The 24141-nt window shown below is 39.4% G+C and overlaps 1 protein-coding gene across 7 annotated transcripts in view; it reads right to left on the reverse strand.

Moving 5' to 3' along the window:
* LOC148880251 (SNARE-interacting protein KEULE-like) overlaps nucleotides 1-24141 on the reverse strand; it is a 113950-nt gene that overhangs the window by 19782 nt on the left and 70027 nt on the right. For all 7 annotated transcript variants that reach the window (XR_016104506.1, XM_088962118.1, XM_088962119.1 and 4 more), the window contains 3 exons: nucleotides 16773-16869; nucleotides 429-554; nucleotides 232-327 (listed from right to left, as the gene is read on the reverse strand). Coding sequence is in view for 6 of the 7 variants with exons in the window: in XM_088962118.1 (XP_088818244.1) it covers nucleotides 232-327; nucleotides 429-554; nucleotides 16773-16869 (319 nt within the window). In the remaining variant the exon portion in view is untranslated. The remainder of the gene's footprint in view (nucleotides 1-231; nucleotides 328-428; nucleotides 555-16772; nucleotides 16870-24141) is intronic.

Raw genomic sequence — 24141 nt, forward strand, 5'->3', positions numbered from 1 at the left:
GAGAGGCCATTGATTGGTGATGGTAAAATCCAGGTTGACAAACGTAATGATAAAAATTCAAGTCTGAGCAGCAGCTATTTTGCACTATAGATGCTAAAGGTTAGGACCATGCCAAGTCTACCCCTCCCAAGATCCTAGATATCTGGGACTAGCACTTGGCAATGGCCTTTTGCACCCAAAGAGGATTCAGAAATTGCAGACCAATTGGGAAATAATAGCAAAGGGACTTGCCTGCATCAATTTTACCCCTTTGTCAGCTTCAAATTTCTCTGGATAAACAATTGAATATATCATTAATAACCGCAACTTATTTTCTGGGGTAGCATCCTGCGTTGCCAATACATTCAAGTTATCAACCATCCCTGAACAATGTATGGTTAGTAGAAATTAGTAAAGTGCATCAATTTTCATTAAACTCGATATATCACCTGATTTGTCCTCAGAAAATTGATCACTTCCTTTGCTCCTGCATCTCCAAAGACTAGGTCCTGCTCCAATTGTCCAAGGTCTCGAAGCCCCAGTTCCCTGATGAGTCTGTTTATTTTCCCAGCAATCTGCATCAGAAAAGCATGATTTGTATGATAGCATGATTGTTGCAACCTTGCATCATTTAGTCATTCTTTAGGTTATTTCTTTACTTTTTTCTTCTTTTGGCTTTCTAATTAATATATTTATTTAAATTTAATCAACAAATTCAATTTAAACACCTCTATCCTGTGCTTTGTATAGCTATCATATGAATTTATTTTGACCAGAATTATAGTTTTTGCATAATAACAGAGATTAGGGCCACTAGTGTATAATTAGCCCCCCTCTCTTTGTTATGGATTTAGAAATGGAACTTACCATAACCATAATATTGATAGTGCAACACAACTGATGGTATATAGGTGAACCAACTTTATCAAGTACCAACGGAATCCTTCAGGTGTCTAAAAAAACATGCATCTAACCCTACCTAGAACTAGATAAGGTAATCATGCAGCTTTTGATAATTTCATTTGTATTAAGACTTCCAATAACTGATTTTAAGCCACCTAGAAAGAGACCAAAACCTGGTAGAATAATGCATAGTATATCATAATGAATAAAATTGTGGTATTCCCTTTCCCTCTATGCCTTGCATTTTTTCAATCATGTGCTTGTTTTCTGTGTATACATATGCACATACAAATTTAGATGTATGTTCATGAGTGTGTGTGTGTATACTAGCAAAGAATTTTTTTTTTTTTTTTGGGTTAAATACTTAAACTCCACCTGTGGATTCAGATAAATACTCAGACCACCCTCTAGTTTCAGAAATGACCTTAAAGTATCCTAGTGGTTTCTTAAAAGTACTTATCAAAACATCAAGCCATTAAAATAGATGGTAAGACTCTTTCTCTTTTTATTATTCTTCAAATTTTCAAAACATGAGAAATCACAGTCCCTGACTCCAGTCATGAGATGGGTCTATCAACCTTACCAATTGAACTAACCCACCAAATTATAACCAATATAAAGAACTGACCCCATCAAGCACAGATAGATAGATTACGGAAGGTGGGCCCATTTTCCACTTACATTTTCATTCTGCAAACCAATGAAAATAATTTCATTTTCATTCTGTCAGTATCCTCTTTTGATATTTTTTGTTAGTGTGCCAGAGCATTATTATAATTCCTCTTTCTTATTTCGCTATCCTGTTATAAATAAATAAAAGGGTGCCACCCACCTATTCACCAACACCCCGAGACATAGCTCTATACTCGGTTTCTGCAATTGACTTTGCCACTACGGACTGTTTCTTACTTCTCCAAGTGACAAGATTTCCTCCTACAAAGGTACAATAACCAGTATAGATCTCCTATCATCAATAGAGCCATCCCAATCAGAATATGTGTATCCTTCCACCCTCATATGACCGTGTCTAGTGAAGAGGAGACCCCTACCTGGTTGTCTTTTTAGATAGGCTAGAACTCTCTCAGCAGCCTTGAAATGAGTAGGTTTAGGTGAGTGCATATACTGACTCAGAACACTTACAACAAAGGTAAAATCTGATCTTGTTATGGATAGATATAACAGCCTTCAAATGAGTCTTTGATATTGATGAACATCTGAAACTATCTCCTCCTCACAACTTCCAAGTTTATGACTTGGATCCATTGGAGAGTCAGCTTGTTTACATCCTAGCTTACCTGTGTCCTTCAACAAATCAAGAATATACTTCTGTTGGGAGATAAAGATGACTCCGGATCACCTGCCCACATCTACTCACAACACACTACCCTTGTGAATTGGGAACATCTCCCCCTGCATAATACCATGCTGGAGGATGAGATGTTCTCCATGTGTGGCTGCGATGTTATGTGGGTAGATGTGGGCAGAGTTTGTTTGGGCAGGAGATCCGAACACGATAAAAATACCCTTGTCGGATCAAGCAACTCCAATGCCAAGAAAATATTTCAAAGGATAGAGATCTTTAACTTCAAACTGTGAAACTAAGAATTTCTTCAGTTCTTGAATCTCTTCCTCTCAGTTTCCTGTGATTACAATATTATCCACATACACAATCAGAATTGCAACCAGTTCACCTTTTCTTTTCACAAACAACATATGATCAGCCTGGCACTACTCAAAACCAATTTGATGGACAACACAATTAAACCTCTCAAACCAAGCCCGAGGGGATTTTTTAAATCCATATAAGGACTTTTTCAACCAACAAGCTTTGTCCTCGCTACCTTGCACTTGAAACCCGGGAGGCTGAACCATATACACTTGCTTATTGTTGAACAAGAGAAAGGGAGAGAGGAGAGGCAAGAGGACTAAGAGCCCAAAAAGAATACTGCAGGCGTGCAGTATGTTATTATTTATACTAGGATGGCCGTACAACTTAAAGAATGAAGAGATTACAAAAGTACCCTTGCGGTACCAAACATATATACAACAACATTTGTCAACACTCCCCCTCAAGTTGGAGCATAGATATCAATCATGCCCAACTTGTCACAAAGATCATGATGTCTTGAGTGGTGTAGTCCTTTTGTAAAGATGTCTGCAAGTTGGTTCTCAGAGCTGACATAGGGAGTACACACTTTGCCTGTGATGACTTTCTCTTTGATAAAATGCTTGTCAACTTCGATGTGTTTTGTTCTATCATGTAGCACTAGGTTAGCAGCAATTTTTATGGCTGCTTTGTTATCACAGAATAGAGTCATAGGCTTGTCCACTGAGAAACCCAACTCACCCAACAGATTCTTTATCCACATACTTTCAGCTACTCCATGAGCCATTGCACGATATTCATCTTCAGCACTGGATCTAGCCACCACATTTTGCTTCTTACTTCTCTAGGTAACAAGGTTCCCTCCTATAAAGGTGCAGTAGCCACTAGTAGACTTTCTGTATACACTTCAACTTTCAAATCCCCGTGTCTTTGAAATAACAAGCCAGCACCAAGAAACCTTTTTAGATATCGGAGGATTCTTTCTGCTGCTTCAAAATGAGTGGACCTAGGTGCATGCATGAACTGGCTAAGGACACCAACAACATAAGCAATGTCTGGGCGGGTCATAGAAAGATATAACAATCTCCCTACAAGTCTCTGAAACTGTTTGACATCCTTGAGAGGTTCACGTTGGCTATCACCTAATTTATGGTTGGGATCAATGGGAGAGTCAACTGGCTTCACTCCCATCTTTCTAGTGTCCTGAAGTAAATCTAGGACATATTTCCTTTGGGAAATGAAGATACCCCTTTTTGAGCGGGCTACTTCAATTCCAAGGAAGTATCTGGGAGGCCCTAGATCCTTCACTTCAAACTGAGTGGCAAGGAAACTGTTCAACCTCTGGATTTCATCCTTCCAGTCACCAGAAACAATTATATCATCAACATATACTATTAAAGCAGCCATTTTACCTTCTCCTCTTTTCACAAACAGTGTGTGATCTGATTGACATTGCTTGTATCCTTTCTGCTGAACCGCAACATGAAATCTGCTGAACCAAGCTCTTGGTGATTGTTTCAGCCCGTATAAAGACTTCTTCAACTTGCACACCTTTTGTTCATTGCCTTGAGCCTGGAAACCAGGAGGTTGTATCATGTAAACTTCCTCTTCAAGATCACCATTCAAGAATGCATTCTTGTTATCAAGCTGATGTAGATCCCAATCTAGATTAGCAGCAAGAGAGAATAGAACTCTAATGGAGTTCAACTTGGCAATAGGAGCAAAAGTTTATGCATAATCAACTTCATACACTTGAGTAAACCCCTTTGCCACTAAGCGAGCTTTATACCTCTCCACCGTTCCATCAGCCCTATGTTTGATAGTGAACACCCATTTACATCCAACTGGATCTTTTCCCTTGGGAAGATCTATAAGTTTCCATGTGCCATTTTTATGAAGGGCATTAATTTCTTCCTTCATGGCATCTGTCCATTCAGGTACTGAAAGAGCTTCTGCCACATTCTTGGGGATAGGGGCACTGCCAATAGAGGTAAGAAAAGCACGAAAAGAGGGTGAAATGTTCTCATAGGAAACAAAGTTGGAAATGGGGTTTTTAGTGGTGCACAATCTAACACTTTCCTATGAGCAATAGGGAGGTCAAGGTCATTAGCAGCAGAGGTATCAATTTCAATAGAATCAGGAACATCACTGCGAGCCAAGTTACCTGAGTGGATATGATCCTCCCCCGAGGAGTTTGATGGCACTGGAGGTACAACTTCTAGATTCTCCACAGCTCTTGAATTTGGTTGGCCTTTACGACGACGGAAGAAGACACGAAAGGGCGGAGGATCAGAAAGAGGAGGGAGCTGAACCAGTTTCTCCTCATGCCTACACTCCCCTTGAGGAGAAACAGGAAAGAAAGGCTCATCCTCAAAGAAAGAAACATCTATGAAGACATAGAATTTTCGAGAAACAGGATCAAAACAATGGTATCCCTTTTGATTGAAGGAGTACCCAAGGAATATGCAAGGAATAGCACGAGAATCCAATTTCCCACGAGTGGGAGACAAATTTTGGACAAAGCACCGACAACCAAATACACGAGGAGGAATGGGAAGAAGGGCCTTAGGAAAGAGAAGCTGATGTGGGGTTTTGTACTCTAACCAACGAGAGGGCATACGGTTAATGAGGTAAGTAGAACAAAGAACAGCCTCAAGCCAAAAACGTTTGGGGACATTCATATGGAGTAGTAAACCCCGAGCCACTTCAAGGAGATGTTGGTTCTTTCGTTCAGCCACACCATTTTGTTGTGGTGTTCGGGCACAAGAGCTACGGTGAAGTGAACCACACGAAGCAAAGAACTCTGTGAGATCACTATGAAAAAACTCTTTCGCATTGTCTGACTAAAAAAATTGGATTTCAGTCTGAAATTGAGTGAAGACCATCTGCTGAAGATCTTGGATAATTTTTGGTACTTCCTCCCTGGTTCACATAGGATATACCCAAGTATATCTAGAATAATCATCAATGAGGGTAATAAAATACTTGTAACCACTCTCAGATGGTAAAGTAACAGGGCCCCATACATCAGAATGAACAATGTGAAAAGGAAATTCAGATTTACTGTTTTTTTTAAGAAAATGAGTTCAACAATGTTTACTTAACTGACATGTTTGACAAGAGAAATCTAAAACGGACATTGATTTAAACAGTTCTGAAAACACAACTTTTAGAGACTCAAAAGACAAATGACCAAGGCAACAATGCCATAAATAAACTTGACTCTTACAGGACTGACTCATAGACTCTGTAACATGAAGACCAGCCTTATTCTCCAGCACGTAAAGTCCATCAACCATACGTCCCCTACCAATCGTCCTCCCCGAGGCCGGATCCTGAATCACACAATGAGAAGAGAAAAAGGTCACCAAGCAGTTTAAGGAATTAGTAACACTACTAACAGAGAACAAATTAATGGGAAATTTTGGAACATGTAGGACATCAGAGAGGGTAAGGCCAAGGGGAAGAGAGATGGTTCCTTGACCAGCTATGGAAGTGTATGATCCATCAGCTAGTCTCACATTGTCTCTTCCAGAAAGAAGGTGATAGGTTTGAAAGTAAGAGGACGTACCAGTCATGTGTTTTGACGCTCCAGAATCAATGATCCATAGAGAGTCAAGGGTGTGAGAAGCAACATGGAAAGTTGTGGCAGAGTTACCTAACGTAAATGCAAATGAGGTTGAGGGAGGAGCATCTATCTGACGAATTGCTCTACCATAGAGCTCTAAATGGTCACTGAAGGAAGTCATAATATCCTCCCTTGGGTCAGGTCCAGAGAGATGTGTCTGAGTCACAGTATGGATGGAGGGCTGATTCTCCCGAGTAGCCATGTTGGCCATAGTGTATTTCTTTGTACCTTGCTGTCCTGACTTTTTATTCACATTTGAACCTTGCTTCTTATTCAGATCTTGAGCCCATTTTGGTCTCCCATGAAGATCCCAGCATGTATCTCTGGTGTGTTGGGGTTTCTGGCAATGAGTACACCAAAATTTGTCTTTATCCTCTGTTTTTTTCTGGAGATCTCCTTTCTTGGAAGAATTTCTCACACTGGTAGAGACACCCCCTTTTGCTGCCAACACAACTGCATCTCCACCAGAGCTGTTCATCAAATTCCTTCTGCTCTCTTCAGATCATACAAGAGCATAAACTTCTTGAACTGATGGAAGATCCTTAGAACTGAGAATTTGGACTCTGATAGATTCATACATAGGGTTCAAACCATGTAAGAAGGCAAACACTCTCTGCTGGGAGACAAGTTTCTTGTATAGTTTTGCATCCTTGTCACACTTCCAGTCCACATTCTGGTAATGGTCCAACTCCTTCCAGACAGAAGTCAAGTCAGAGTAATATACCGATAAACACCTCTCCCCCTGTTTACAAGTAGACGATTCTGCCTGTAGTTGATAGATCTTGGCATAGTATCGCAGTTCTGAATATGTAGATTTTGCTTGTTCCCAGATCTCATATGCTGTTTCAGACCACATGAAATTATTCCTTATTTGAGGTTGCATGGAGACTAAGAGCCAAGACATAACCATGCTGTTCTCCTGCTTCCATCTATCATATTCGGCACTCCCAGAGTGTGGTTCTTTAATTCTCCCATTAATATAGCCTATCTTCCTCCTTGCAGTGATGTACAACTTAATCCCTCTTGACCACTCAAGGTAATTTAAACAATCAAGAGGGACAACAGCTATGGGAAAGGATAGGTCACCACCTCCACTCATTCCATTCAGCATTGAGGAAACTCCAGATGTGGCAGAATCTTCACTCATGATTTCAGATTTTAAAACAACACCCAAAGGAGGAGCACTGCCTCAAAAAAAAAAAAAAAAGACTGCTGTTGCAGCACACAAACAGGTCCTTATGACCTACGGTTTCACAGGGATCCAAAAACAAACACTGTTGTTGCAGCACATAAACAGGTCCTTATGACCTACGGTTTTATAGGGATCCAAAAACAAAACACTGTTGTTGCAGCACATAAACAAGTCCTTATGACCTACGGTTTTACAGGGATCATATGACCCCACAACAGAATGAAAGGAGAAAGGTGAAGTTCACCACACACCTAATCGGCAGACCTGGTACAGGTCCAACTTCAGGGCAGCCGAGCAGTCAATGAGAGCAAAGTAAAAAAGGTTACTTCAGTCCATCAAAAGGGGAGCCGAACAGTCAATGAGAACAAAGTAACAAAAACAAAACACTGTTGTTGCAGCACATAAACAAGTCCTTATGACCTACGGTTTTACAAGGATCATACGACCCCACAACAGAATGAAAGGAGAAAGGTGAAGTTCACCACACACCTAATCGGCAAACCTGGTATAGGTCCAACTTTAGGGCAGTCGAATAGTCAATGAGAGCAAAGTAAAAAAGGTTACTTCAGTCCATCAAAAGGGGAGCCGAACAGTCAATGAGAACAAAGTAACAAAAAAAAAGGGTACTTCAGTCAAATACCAGGGGATGAAAACAAAACTTCTCCATGAAAGTTTCAGTCGAACATCAGATGGAAATTTCTCCATAAAACAGAACCTTCTCCACGTTGGAAGATGAGAAGTTTGGAAAGATGATCAGCCAGCTTGAAGGTGTAACTTCATCATCCAACCCTCCTAGAAGTTCAGCCACCACCGCATTTGCTCATTCAGGTATAAGAGCTTCTGCTAACCATGCATCCACCTCAGGTAATCCCAAGACCCCTTGGATCAGAGACTAAGGTGCTTCTGATCACATGACCAACCTTTCCACTTTGTTTGCTTCATATGATTTGCTTCCTGGTCGTGACAAAAACACCTTAGCTAATGGTTCTCTTGCCCCTATTTCTGGCAAGGGAACTGTCAAGCCTACAGACTCCTTACTCTTATCTTCCACTCATCATGTACCTAAATTGAATACAAATTTATTATCTGTAAGTAGCTTGACCAAGTCATTGAATTGTTGTGTAACATTTTTTCCTTCTCACTGTGTGTTTCAGGATCTAGAATCTTGGAAGGTGATTGGGAGTGGCCATGAAGCGAACGGAATATACTTGCTCAACACTCTTGGCCAATGTCTTGATTATCCCAAGAACACTACCTTTGGTTCTACTTCTTCGGAGTCTGTCAGTCGAATTTTGTTGAGTCATTGTCGTTTTGGTCATTTACCTTTTTCTGCTTTGAGTCATTTACTTCCCGAATTGTTTAAGGGAGTCAGTGTGTCCAGTCTCAAGTGTGAGTCATGTCAGTTGTCAAAGCATTGTAGAAACAATTATCCAGTGAGAAATAAAAGATCTTCTTTTCCTTTTCATATTGTGCACTCTAATGTGTGGGGGCCTTACCACTTTTCTATGGGGGGCTACAGATATTTCATCCTGTTTATTGATGACTTTTCTAGATTCACTTGGATATACCTAATGAAATCCCGTGATGAAGTTCCAAGACTTGTGAGGCAATTTCATGAGCTTATTTTAACCCAATTTGATACCAGAATTAAAGTTTTCAGATCTAACAATGCAAAAGAGTACTTTGGAAAGAGCTTATCCTTGTATCTCTCTGACATGGGAGTTATTCACCAAAGCTCGTGTTAGAACCCATGAACAAAATGGAGTTGCTGAAAGGAAAAATAGACATATTGTTGAAGTTGCAAGAAGCCTTTTGTTTGCCTCACATGTTCCTACAAGATTTTGGGGTGATGCTGTTCTTACTGCTACTTATCTTATAAACCGTATGCCATCGAGGGTTTTAGGGTTTAAATCCCCCTTCGGTCTTCTTCATCCAGACAGGGATCTTTTTCCGATTCCTCTTCGTGTGTTTGGTTGTACTTGCTATGTTCACATTCCAAGTGCCCAAAGACATAAGTTTGAACCAAAAGCCCACAAGTGCATTTTCCTTGGTTATTCCTCCACACAAAAGGGTTATTGTTGTTTTGATCCTAAGACTGGCACTCGGCATGTCTCTATGGATGTTACCTTTGATGAGCTTTCACCTTTTTATGGTTCTCCTCAGGAAGGACATTGTCAATAGGGGGAGAGTTTGTCACAAGTATTTGCTCTTCCTCTTCCTGTCCCAGTTGAGTCTCTTGACAAGCCTGTATCCTCACCAAATGAACCAAAGGAGGACCAGTCACTTCATTCATCCTGTCCCGGTGCTCCTATTTCTTTACCCCTCGTCCTATCCATAATCCAAAAGTGTACCAAAGGCAAAGATCCAAAAATAAGCAAGTTGTTTCCCTTACAACAGATGAGGCTCATACACTCCCAATCACAGATGAGATAACAGGTTCTGCTCCAGCCCCCTTGGAACCATCATTCCCAGATCTTGATGTCCCCATTGCCGTTAGGAAAGGAAAGAGGAAGTGCACTGCACACTGCATTTCCACCACGGTTCTAAGAATTGTGAGGTATTTAAAAGGGACCCCTGGTTGTGGTTTGATATACAAAAGTGGTGGAACACTTGAAATAGAAGGGTATATTGATGCTGACTGGGCTGGTTCTGTGTCTGATAGGTGGTCCACCACAGGTTATTGCACTTTTCTGGGGGGTAATCTAGTGACATGGAAAAGTAAGAAGCAGACAGTCGTGGCAAGAAGCAGTGCAGAGGCAGAATATAGAGCTATGGCACATACTGCTTGTAAATTAGTGTGGCTAAGGAACCTTCTACAGGAGATAGGATACAACATTAATACTCCAATGAAGCTCTATTGTGACAATTAGGCTGCAGTTCACATTTCTTCTAATCTGGTTTTTCATGAAAGAACCAAGCACATAGAGGTTGATTGTCACTTTGTGAGAGAGAAGGTGCTGAATGGAGTGATAGACACTGCATACGTTAGTACAGGGAACCGGTGGGCAGACTTATTTACAAAAGGGTTGAGTCGGGGAAGAGTGGACTACATATGTAACAAGCTGGGATTATATGATATATACTCACCAACTTGAGGGGGAGTGTTAGTGTAGGGGTAGTCCTGTCTTTATACTTATGTTGAGGTTGTTGATCTGTAATATTATATTAGAACTAGTGTCCCTCACTTAAATAAGGGCAAATGTGTCTTTTCCATTCTGTTAATAATATAAAAACATGTCTGGCCAAATGGGGGTGTGACTTTTACCCTAATTCGAACCAGACTTTTCTTCTCTCTTTTTCTCCTCCTTTCTCTCTCTCTCTCTTCCCTCTTTCTTCCTCTTTCTTCTTGACTGTTATCAGACTAACAAAACTCAAAGGCAGGCCAAATTCTAACAATGATAAAAGAAAAAATCTCAGATTTGATAATGCCAAAGAATATTTTGCAAAACCCTTATCTTCTTATCTTCTCGAACATGGAGTGATACATCGGAGCACTTGTCCTCATACACCTCAGCAAAATGGTGTTGCTAAGAGGAAAAATAGGCACATCCTTGAAGTTGCGAGAAGCACCATGCTGAATACTAATGTTCCTATTTGTTTCTGGGGGGATGCCATTCTTAGTGTTTTAACAAGATTCCTTCACAAGTCTTGGACATGAAAACTCCTTTTAACTTGTTGTATCCTAATAAGGAGCAATTTTTTGTTCTTCCCAAAACCTTTGGTTGCACTTGTTTTGTCCAAATCCTTGGGCCTACCCGTTCAAAATTTGACCCTAAGGCTGCCAAATGTATCTTCCTAGGGTATGCACAAAATCAAAAGGGCTATTGTTGTTATGACCCTGTCTCAAGAACCAGATTTGTATCTATGGATGTCACCTTCTTTGAAGATGTCCCCTATTACCCTAGAATTTCACCTCAAGGGGAGAGTGGTGAGCAGGGTGTGTTTTCTCAAGCTGTTCCTTTGCCTACTCCTGCAAGTGGAGGGGAGTTTTCAAAAGTGTAAAGAATTAAGGGTGTTTCACAGAAGATGGTGGTGGCAAGTTGGTTCTAGTAATGATCAGTCCAGGCCAATTCCTATTTCTTCTACTGTACTAGATTAAGGTATTGTCTCCTCCTTACCCACTCCTACTACCGATGACATACCCACTTCCATTACTGAGCCTCAACCATCCTCAGATGACCTTGACCTCCTGATTGCAGTACGTAAGGGGAAGTGTCGATGTACCTCATCCTCTACCCATTGTATCTCCCATTTCCTTTCTTATGATCACCTTTCATCATCATATAAGTCCTTTTTAGCGTCCATCTCTGCCATTCCTATTCCTAGAACAATACAAGAGGCCCTTGCTGTCCCTAAGTTGAAGGAAGCAATGAAGGTTGAGATGGATGCCCTTATAAAAAATGATAATTGGGAATTGGTTGATCAACCAAGAGAGAAGAAGCCTGTTGGGTGTAGGTGGATATTCACAATGAACACCATCAAGGTTTTACTGTCTCTTGCTGCTAACTTCTCTTGGCCTCTATTTTAGGTGGATGTTAAGAATGCATTTCTAAATGGTGACTTGTAAGAGGAGGTATATATGGAGTTACCTCCTGGATTTTACGATGCAGAGATTGGTAAGAAAGTTTGTAAGTTGAAGAAAGCTTCGTATGGTCTAAAACAATCTCCAAGGGCATGGTTGATAGATTCGGACTTGCTTTGGAAAGATTTGTCTATGTTTAAGCCAAATCTGACCACACTCTATTGATTAAGAAGAAAGGATCTGCTTTGACTCTCCCAGATGTGTATGTTGATGACATTGTTGTGATAGGAAGTGATATTTCCTTGGGATTCAAGTAGCAAGGTCCAAGCATGGCATTTTTGTTTCCTAGAGGAAGTATGTTCTTGATCTCTTGGAATGGACAGGAAAATTGGGAGCTAAGCCTATTGATACTTCCATTGAGAAAAATCATAAGATAAATGCAGAGGATGGTGAGCCTCTGGAAGATAAAGGTATGTATCAACGACTTGTAGGAAGACTCCTCTACCTATGTCTGACTCGCCTCGACATTTCTTATGTTGTTAGTGTTATTAGCCAGTACATGCACTCTCCCAAGACCTCAAACCTCCTTGTTGTTGAGAGGATTTTAGCCTACTTGAAAAGGTGTCCAGGCCAAGGTATACTTTTTAAAAATAATGGTCATATGAAGATTGAAGTATACACTGGTGCAGATTGGGCAGGTTGTATTGATGATAGGAGATCTACTTCAAGGTATTGTGACTTTGTTAGAGGAAATTTAGTTTCTTGGAGGAGCAAGAAACAAAATGTTGTTGCTCGCTCTACTGCTGAAGCTGAATACAGGTTTATGGCTAATGGTGTTGCTGAAATATTATGGCTGAAGTCTCTCCTTACAGAATTGGGAATTGAGTTGGAAAGACCCTTGATGTTGTATTGTGATAAACAGATGGCCATTAACATTGCTCACAACCCAATACAGCATGAAAGAACCAAACACATTGAAGTTGACAGCCATTTCATCCGAAAGAAAGCTGCCTCTCAAGAAGTATGCCTTCCTTATGTTGCCACTAATATGCAGCTTGCTGATGTCTTCACCAATGCAGTCAACAAAATCAAGCTTGAGACAGATTTAAGCAAGTTGGGAATGACCAATATATTTCCCCAACTTGAGGAGGTGTAGAGAAAATGGTTGACCAACTTGTGGTCCCCACTTGTTCATATGTTTTCCTTTGATTATAGTGCTGTTAGGATACTGTTATAATACTCTTTTCAGTTGTTTCTAGTGACAGGGGTATTCCTGTCATTGTACCACTTATTATTATAGGCCTATTTTAAATAGCACTTGGGGAGGCAGATCAAGCCTGACCGAACCCCCTTTTTTTCTCTTCTATTCTCTCTTCCTCCTCTCTTCCTCCTCTCTTCTTCCTTTCTCTTATCTTCTCTTCTCTTCATCTCTGTTTTATTCTTTTTTTTTTTTTTATTTACTAAACAGGTCTGAACCTTCTTGGTTTCAGACAACTTTTTGAATGATAGGAAATCCACCAATGGGTATTGTACCTTTGTGGGTAGAAACTTGGTGACATGGAGTAAAAAACAGAGTGTGGTTGTAAGGTCAAGAGTCGAGGCTGAGTATAGGTCTATGGCACATGGGTTGGCTAAAGTACTTTTGTTAAAGAATCCATTCGGGGAGATTGGGTTTTGACAGCTCTATGTCCTTCTACTATGACAACAAGGCAGCCATAAGCATTGAAAATAATCCCGTCCTTCATGATAGGAAAAAGCATATTGAGGTACACAAGCACTTTATAAGAGAGAAGATTGAGAAGGGTCAAGTCTATACTCTTTACATTAACTCCAAGAAGCAACTTGCTGCTGTTCTCAGAAAATGATTTTCATATTTGCGAAACAATGACAACCCAACTTAAGGGGGAGTGTTATTAGTTTACTATTAGTATGCTGTCAGCTACTTACTATTATTGTGTCGTCAGCATCCTTTTTTATTATATTTTATCTTGTTATCCTATTATAAATAAAGAAAAGGGTGCCGCCAGCCTATTCTTTTGGCTCCCTTAAACACTTTCTTCTCTTTTCCTTATTCTCCTCTTAATTTCCGGTTGTTTCTTGGGTGAAAATAGTAAGCAAATAAAATGAGACCGAGTAAAATATAATGGATTATTGTTTTATTCACTAAATTTTACTCGTTTTGATTTTATCGTGGTAAAATGAGATTCTACTTCAAATCAAATAGAGCCTTTTTTAAATCATTTTTTATTGTCCACTTGAAAAGGGAAAAATAAGGAAGGAATCCACATAGACCTAAAACTGGTTGGTAAGGCACTGAAGACAGGATCATCCATACAGTTGTGAGGACCAAGTGTTAAAACTGCATTGTCTACTTTAGGGTAGGTAAAGAAAACAAATAGAGAGTAGCATCTAGGGGTGCAACTTGGGTGGGCCCAGCCCAAAATTTTACACGGGCTGGGCCCAGGCCCAAGAAGTCAAGATTTTTTATTTTTTGGGCCAGGCCCGGGCTTAGCCCTTAGGTAGCCTGAACCCTGTTCAACTATACACATTCATACATACATATTTGTATATTGTATATATATTTTACTATATGCATACATATGTACATATATACATAAATATATGTATAAGGCTGTTCACAGACAGCCAAAGTATCAGGCCTTAAGCCCAAATTTTAGGGTCAGGCCCAGGTTGATCATAAACCCAGCCCAAATTGCCCGACTTTCACCCAAAGTAGCAGCTGGGATGGAGTGAGATGTGGGTCGGGCTAAGGTCTTTTAACATGTTTCTATTTCTCCTGTTTATTTCTTAAGGAGGGGAATTTATGTCATTGTACCTGGAATTATACTTTTAATAAAAGAGGGTGGAAGTTATAGAGAGCACATTCAATCTCTTTCTCTCACACACAGCCATATTCTTCTTTCTCTATGTCTCCCTTCTCTTATTTTTCTTTCAAACTTGAACTAAACCTGTTTCTATCATATTTCCAATTATTTAAGGCTGTTCACAGAAGGAATGAAATTAGAGGATTCTAAAAAGCTTTGGATGGCCTCTATTGCATTTTCTTGCAGGGATTTGTAGTTTTTTTCAATGGACTAGGCTCTAGTTTCAAACTTAAGGGATCGAAATGCTGAAATTTTATTTTTAGGTTATCAAATATGTTCGGTGTAAATTGCAACATTAAAATCATATTTTAGACTGGGGGTTTTTTAGTGCATCTTCTTAAATGCAATATATATTAATCAAATTTTGTCATTATTCAAGAAAAACCACTAATTTCACTAAGAAGTATAATTACATATTTAAGGCTAAAAAAACATAGCAAACAACCTTATGAATCAAATAGAGAATATTAAGAGACTTTAATAGGTATCTCTCTCTCTCTCTCTCTCTCTCTCTCTCTCTTTTAGTCTTCTATCTATCTTCCCTTTGTTACATATGCCATTATTTTCCATTTTGACGTTTTCTTTTGTCACTACATTTTGATTATATTGAGAATCCTCTTTTCTAGCTTTTTTCCCTCTTTTTCTTTTGAATTGTACTTAGTAAGTGAATTGTATCAAAATAGTTAGCCAATCATTCAATCATTTAATCCCCACTTTTTCTTTTAGGAAAATATTTAAATAACTATAATCATTTAATGAAATATCAGAAAGTTTCAACCTCACCCTCTTAGGCAAGTGGTTTTGAAGGTTCAATAATGAGTAACTGGACAATCCATGAATTAGGAACCAAGAGAGGTGACAACACCTTATGAGTGTGCCTTATGGAGAGGGATGCAAAAATCTTATTAAAAATTCATGAAGGGTGTTAACTATGACGTGGGTAATGGGTCCAAAATGAGATTCTAGAAATATCCTTGCTTGCTATAAGGTTCATCCACTAATGGAGACCTTTCTGGATTTATTTAAAATAGCTCAGAACAAGGAGGCTTGTATAGAAGAAATCTTTGCTTTGCACAATGACTGAGTATAGAATCCCAAATTCAGAAGGCACTTGAATGTTTGGGGATTGGATCTAATGCTGAAACTGCTGCACAAGATCCAACTCATCAAACCATAGATGGGATAAATCTGGCTCATTTTCAGCCATATCTTTCTATAACAGAATGTCTTCAATATATGAGGTTAACTTCCCAAGTTCAATAATACACATTTTTCTTTGTACATATACATACATACATACATACATAATATATATATATATATATATATATATATATATAATATTTTCCCATAATTAAATAAAAATTTCAAGTTATCCATTAAAAAAAAGAATCTGTCATCTACCAGCTTCTCTCAAAGGTTGTCTTCCTAGTATGGAAATCAACTTTGCACTAGTGTTTAACTAAGGATAACCTGATGAAAGAGGGCAATGTTATATAACAGTACGACTTGTCTCTTATATGATGATTGCATGAAAAAGGACCATATGTTTCTCCACTGCAACTTCACTATTAAGATATGGTCAAGGATGTTAGAAATGTTTGTTGTGCAGGGGTGTTTTCCTGAATGTTTTGATGCTTTTATTTGGTATTGGAAAATGTAAGGGTTTAACAAGAAAGGTGATAGTCTAGAGCATGATTCTTCTCGAGGCATTCTTGTCTAAGGGGAAGGTTATATTCATGGTTGGCAGTACACAGACATTCAGGGGCATCTGTTATAATGCCTTTTTTTTAATTTGATGCTCTTTAATAACTACTTAACAGTGCTGATATATACTGTTATTTCAATCCCATTATACAGCATCCTCATGCACAAGGGATCTGTTGTACATTCAATTATCAATAAAATAACTTACTGTTTCAAGAAAAAAAAAATCTAGTTATCCCCCAATTACATCATTGGTGGATAAAAATATTTCGAAATGTCTGTGGTAATTGAATGGAAAGCTACTCAAAGCTCTGGAACAAATTCTTCATTCATATGTCCAAGAGACTAACCTCTACATGGAGAGAAAGCTTGTCCATTTGTTCAGTATACTGTGGCAGAGCTTGAACCATTTTTTGCAAGTCTCTTGTTGACAGCTCACTACCATCTCTATGTAACAGATGCAATCTCAATATCAAATTAAGAGAATAATAATTATATTTAATTAAATGCAATTTGATAAACTCAGAGATTGAAAATAAGTAGCAAGATAATTAGCACGTTTTCCAGATTTGCAATGAATTTGACCAAAGTTAAAAGAAACACCAATGTATTGACAAATAAATCTTACTAAACCAGTAATTTATGGATGATCAAACTAAAGATAAAGTTACACACACTATGATAATAAAACAAGAAAAGAATCCTTTTTCTTAACCATTAGATAGAAAAAAAAAACAAAAAGAAATAGGGTGCCTAGACCATCAGGTGGGGAAATCTTTATGATGAAAGGAAGGAAAAGATAGGAGGCTCCCATGGCCCATTGAAGATATTATCATTTTTACAGGGATTGAGGGTACTATCCTCTACTTGGTTATTCATATACAAATGTTGAAGGTGACTACCAAATACTAATCAGATCAATTAGGTGATCAGAGCCCTTGGCCTTTAAGGTACTTTTAATAGGGGTGCCCTACATCTAGAGAGTGAACAAGTTATTCAAATCAGCTTAAAGATCGTTTAACTTGAAGAACCTTAGGAGTAAATCAGGATGGACAACCAATAATGCACTAGTCTTTGGGTAACAATTAGGAGACTGCACTTTGTAGTTGATCTTTGTACGACTCCCTGTACTAGTAGGAGCATCTGGTTTTTCAACTTTTTCCTGGGTAGCAAGGTTGTGTGAAACTCTAGAACTTACATCCTGATTGTTAGGAAATCAGTACATTGGATCCCATTCACTTTTGTTTGACTACAGGGTACTATTTTGAAGATTTTTTATCAATGGAACAAACTAGAGTGGAAACAAAGTAGAACAGTGAATCCGGATTTGGTCTCCGTTGAATACTGTGACCACAATCAAGTTGGATGGAACCAACTATCTAGCTTAGTCACAATCAGTTCAATTACATATTTGTAATAGAGGAAAATTGGGCTATCTCACAGGCAGTAAGAAGAAACCATAGGAGACTAATTTTACCTATAAAAAATGGATGTAAAAGAATTACATGGTTATTGGGTGGTTGGTGAATTCTATGCAGCCACACATCAGTCAACATTACTTGTGGATGGATTCAGCTGAGATATGGGATAGTGTAGCTGAAACACATTCCTAGAAATTGAACATGGCTAGAGCATGATAGAGTTCAGACCTGTGATGCTCTTAGGTTCGAAATAATAAAGAGAGAGAAATAATGGTGAAGAAAGAGAAGAGAAGAGAAGAGAAGAGAAGAGAAGAGAAGAAGAGAAAAGAAGATCTGGTTCGAACTTGAGAGAGTTCTCTCTAGTCGGCCAGTTTTATTTATAGGTTTCTAAAACAATGCACAATGACTATTGTGCCCCCACTTAAGTGTGGGACACATCACTTAAGTTAGGATATACTTGTAACTACATCAAGCATATTACATAAAGTAAATTGACTACTCTACCCCTCTACATCTAACTCTAACACTCCCCCTCAAGCTGGTAAGTATATGTCATATAGTCTCAGCTTGTTACATATGCAATCCAGTCTTCCCCAACTCAACCCTTTGATAAAAAATGTTTTCCCATTGATTTCCTATGTTCACATATGTTGTGCTTATCACCACACTAAGCACCTTCTCTCTTACAAAGTGGCAATCAACTTCTATATGCTTTGTTCTTTCATTAAACACTGGATTGGAAGAAATATAAATCGCAGCTTGGTTATCACAACACAGCTCCATAGGAGTGTTGATCAAGTACCCCATTTCCTCTAGGAGATGCTTCAACCGCACTAGCTCACATGTTGTGTCATGGCTCTATATTCAGCTTCTACACTACTTCTTGCTACCACTGTTTGTTTCTTACTCTTCCATGTCACCAAATTGCCCCCAAGAAAAGTGCAATACCTTGTAGTAAACCTTCTGTCAGATATGGAACCGGCCCAATCAGCATCAGTGTATCCGTTTATCTCAAGACTTTCTCCACTTTTATATAACAAACCACAACCTGGAGCTCCTTTCAAGTACTATACAATCCTTAGAACAACATCCCAATGTAGGATTCAAGGGTTGTGCATAAACTGACTCACTACACTAATTGCAAATGAAATATCAGGCTGAGTGATGGTTATGTAGTTCAACTTACCTACCAACCTCCTATACCTTCCAGGATCTTCAAACTCCTCACCTGCATCGCTACTCAACTTGACATTCGATTCCATGGGTATTTCAGCTGGTTTGGCACCTAACAACCATGTCTCCTCTAGAAAATCAAGAACATATTTCCTCTAACATAAATTAATATCATGCTTGGACCTCGCCACTTCTATCCTTAAGAAGTATCTCAATTTGCCAAGGTCCTTTGTCTGGAAGTGATCCTGCAAGAAAGTCTTCAACCTATTAATTTCCAACCTGTCACTGCCAAAGATAACAATATCATCTACATATACCACCAATAAAATCTTCCAAACACTAGACTCATAGCTGAATACGGAATGGTCGACCTGACATTGTTTTATGCCAAATTTCTTCACCACTTCCCTGAATCTGCCAAACCATGCACAGGAAGACTATTTAAGACCATAAATAGCCTTCTTAAGTCTACACACCTTACCATCCTCCCCCTGAGCAACAAACCATGGTGGTTTCTCCATATACACTTCCTTAAAGAGGTCACCATGTAAAAACACATTCTTGATGTCGAGTTGAAACAAAGGCCAATTATACATAGCAATAAGGGAGATCAAAACACGAATGGAGCCAATCTTGGCAACTAGGGAGAAGGTGTCTGTGTAATCTATACCATACATTTGTGAATAACCTTTGGCAACCAATCGAGCTTTCAACCTCTCAACATCCCCATTAGGTAAGTACTTAACAGTGTACACTCACTTACAACCTACAATATGCTTACTAGGTGGAAGAGTGATGAGATCCCACGTATGATTACGAACTAAGGCCGAGAGTTCTTCCTCCATTGCTTGGTGCCACCCTAGAGTGGTAAGGGCTTCCTAGACATCCTTAGGAGCAAAAACAGAGGATAACATAGAAACAAACTGGTGATGGGAAGTAGAAAGGTGAGATATAGAAACATAATTTGAAATGGGATGAAGAGTGCAACTGCGTTTACCTTTCTACAAAGCAATAGGGAGATAAAGGTCAAAAATAGGGGTCGGGGCTAGGATGGGAACAACTGCCGGATTTGTTGACAGTGACGAGCCTGGAGGAGGAGCCAGTACATGACGATGCGTACACACTTGTCAGATGGGTGGCCGTTCAACAAGAAGCTACACCGGAGGCAAAGACTTGATTAGAACTAGAACAAGAGGAATGTAGTCCTCAATGGGAACTAGAAGTGGAGGTAGAGGAAGACAAGAGACATCTCACCCAGAAAAAAAAAGGAACCGGCTCAAAGAAAGTAACATTGAGACACACAAATGAACGTCGGGAACTGGTGTTATAGCACTTATACCCTTTCTGAACCTTGGAATAGCCAAGAAAGATACACTTAGTGGATCGAGCATCCAATTTGTCCATCCCAGGCCTAAGATTATGGGTGAAACACATACACCCAAAAACCCTGGGAGTAAGAGAAAAGGGACACAAAGTAGGGAACAAAACAGAGAAAGGAAAATGACCTTCAAGGATAGACATTGGAATGCATTTAATAAGGAAACAAGATGTAAGCACAACATCACTCCAAAAGTGTTTGGGAGCATTCATATGGAGCAAAAGGGACCAAGCGATTTCCAAAAGGTGGCAATCCTTACTCTCGGCCACCCCATTTTTCTAGGGGTGCCCATGAAAAACCAAAAAACCAAACCGAACCGGAAAATGCAATTAACTGAACCGATCATTTCGGTTTCGATTTGGTATTTTTGAAAAACCGAAGGATCGTTTGGTTTTCGGTTAACCTACAAAAAACCGACGGTTAATCGAACTGACTAGTCTATATGTATTATTTTATATATATTTTTAATATATGTCACATACAACTGAGAATAACCTTTAGCAACAAGTCAAGCCTTCAACTGCTCCACACTACCATCTGGCAAGTATTAAACAGTATACACCTATTTACAACCCACAACATGCTTACCCAGAGGAAGAGTAGTGAGTTCCCACGTGTGAGTATGCTGAAGAGCAGAGAGTTCCTCCTCCATTGCTTGATGCCACCCGGGTGAAATAAGAGCCTCCTGGACATCCTTGGGTATAGATATAGAGGATAATAGAGAAACAAATTGGCGATGTGAAGCGGAAAGGTGAGAGACCGAAACAAAATTGGAAATGGGATGTAGGGTAGAACTACGTTTTCCTTTTCGTTAAGCAATGGAAAGATCAAGTTCTGAAGGTTCTGGGACAGGAACAACAACAGGATCCGAAGAAGAGGTAAAAGTCAGAGGAGGTGCCGGTGTCTGTCGATGAGTATACAGTTGTTGGATCGGTGGCCATTCAGTAGGAATCTGCACTGGAGGAGGTGAAGGTTCAACCTCAACAGGAACAACCGGAACAGGATCACTAACTGGAAGAGGAAGAGGAAGCAATGGTGGAGATAACAGTACTTCAGGCCCCGAGAAGAACGGTACGGACTCAAAAAAGGTGACATTAGGACATGCATAGGACTTCCAAGTGATGGGATTGTAATACTTATACCCTTTTTGGGTCTGAGAGTAGCAAAGAAAAATACACTTAATAGAGCGTACATCCAACTTATCTAAACTAAGACTCAGATTGTGAATAAAGCACACACAGCCAAATACGCGGGGTGTTAATGGAAAGGGATACAAGGTAGGGAAAAAAACAGAAAAGGGAGACTCACCATGAAGGACGATGAAGGGCATTCGATTAATAAGAAAACAAGCAGTAAACACAGCGTCACTCCAAAATCGTTTAAGAACATTCATATGATGAAGAATAGACCGAGCAATTTCAAGGAGATGACGGTTCTTTCATTAAGCCATCCCATTTTGTTGAGGGGTAGATGCACATGAAGTTTGATGAATGATGCCGTGCTATTCCAAATACTGTTGAAAGGAAATAAGAAAGTATTCACGACCATTATCTGAACGAAGAACTTTTATGGGAACACCATACATATTTTAGCATGGAATTTTTGAAAAATGGAAAATAATTCGCTCATTTCTTTCATTAAATAAATCCATGTCATCCTTGAACAATCATCAATAAAAATGACAAAATACTTGTAACCATTATAAGACTCTACTTTAATCGGACCCCAAACATCTGAATGGACTAAAGCAAAAGGACTCAACATACGACTATCAACTCTAGGACTAAAGGAAACCTGATGGTGTTTCCCATACTGACACGACTCGCACTGTAAAGAAGACAAATGACTCAAAGACGGAACCAATAGCTTGAGTGCCTCGAGAGATGGATGTCCCAACCGACAATGCCATTGTAGAGGAGTTAAGGAAGTTTGAAGTGCAATTGACGACCCACCACCGTCAAGATAATACAATCCACTAGTCTCATGCCCTCCACCAATCTTCTTCCCCATCTTGATATCTTGAAAAACACAAGATGAAGGGAAAAATGTAATAGAGTAATTAAGGGACTTAGTTAATTTACTAACTGACATAAGATTGAATGGAAATCTGGGCACATATAGAACAAATGATAAAGAAAGAGATGTCGTGTTAACATTACCAACACCACAAATGGGAGAAGAGGTACCATTGGCTAGGGTAACAATTTGAGATGTGGAAGTTTCAGAGAGAAAAGAAAACACACCTGGAGTCCCAATCATGTGATTGGTTGCTCTAGAGTCAATAGTCCAAGGAGAGGGTTTGGATACCAGACAAGCTATATTTGAGTGTGCAAGGGTGGCTGTAGTATGTTGTGAAGTAGCCTGAAGGAACCTCTCATACTCATCTCGCGGCATACTCATTATCTCCTTCCTAGAAGCAGATTTAGATGTGGAAGGGTTTTGATCCGTCTGTTGGTTATCACCCACATCAACCCTACTAGCGATTGCATGATTAGCCCATGTAGAAGGTGGGCCATGTAGATCATAACCGAAATTCACCGAATGTCCTTCTCTGCCACAGTGTGTACACTTCCTAGTAGAGTTGCCTCTTCCTTTACCATGACCTTCCCTTGAGTCACGACCACCACCACGGCCAAACATGGAACCACCACGACCACCTCGAGATGCATGTCCTCCCCCTCTATTACCACATCCACCTCCTCTAGTTACAACAAATACTGATCTGTCAGACAGTGTGGTACTCTCTGTGGATCCCAAAGAAATCCTGCGAAGCCGTGCAAATACTTCCTCAAGTGTAGGAAGAGCAGAACCTCCCAATATTTGTGCTCTAACTGGTTCATACTCTGATTTCAGCCCCAATAAGAACCTAGTGACATCCAGTTGCTGCCTCTGTTGTTTTTGAACCTTAACATCTAGAGTTAGGGGATGATAGACATTGAGTTCATTTCTGAGGTTTCTCATACTAGCATAGTACTCTTCTAGGGTTTGATTCCCTTGCTACAGATTAAAATACTCCTAATAGAGCTGATACACTCTCGTAGTATTATTCTGTCCAAAATAAAGTTTCTTGGCATGTTCCCATATGTCCTTAGATGTATCTAAATACATAAAGTTGACACTTATTTTGGGTTTCGTACTGTTCCATAACCATGTCTTGATTTGCGCATCTTGTTCCCAGTCATCAAATCTTGGAGATTCAGCTAATGGTTTATCTTCCTTCACATGTTTCACTTTCCTCTTTTCCTTGAGAAAAACTTCCACTGACTTGGCCCATGGCACATAATTCTCACCATTAAGTTTAATTGAAGTCATCACACCACATTTTTTATCACTACTACCATCTCTAGTTGCTGCCATTATGTCCCCCAATGCTATTTCTAATGTTGAATTCTCAGTCACCAAACAAATACTGCTGTCAAGGCAACACTATAGTAGTCTCCAAAACACTGACAACAATCTCACAACCAGTCACAATCAACAAACTTGATGTAAGCAAACATTCAGATCAAGAACTTGATGTTTCAGACAGATTCGGCTACCATTCAGATTAAAAAATCGATGTAAACTACCATTCAGATAGACTCGGCTACTATTCAGATTAAAACATTGATGTAAACTACCAGTCAGAGATATTCGGCTATTCCTTTCAGCAGATTTTTTTTTTCTTTTCACACCACTATTGACAACTCAGAAATATTAGTCACCATGACAGCAACTCAACAACACAAATAACCACAACAAACCCAC

The sequence above is a fragment of the Nelumbo lutea genome, chromosome 1, assembly GCF_056320005.1.
Source record: "Nelumbo lutea isolate HS-2025 chromosome 1, American lotus-T2T, whole genome shotgun sequence".
Classification (NCBI taxonomy): domain Eukaryota; kingdom Viridiplantae; phylum Streptophyta; class Magnoliopsida; order Proteales; family Nelumbonaceae; genus Nelumbo; species Nelumbo lutea.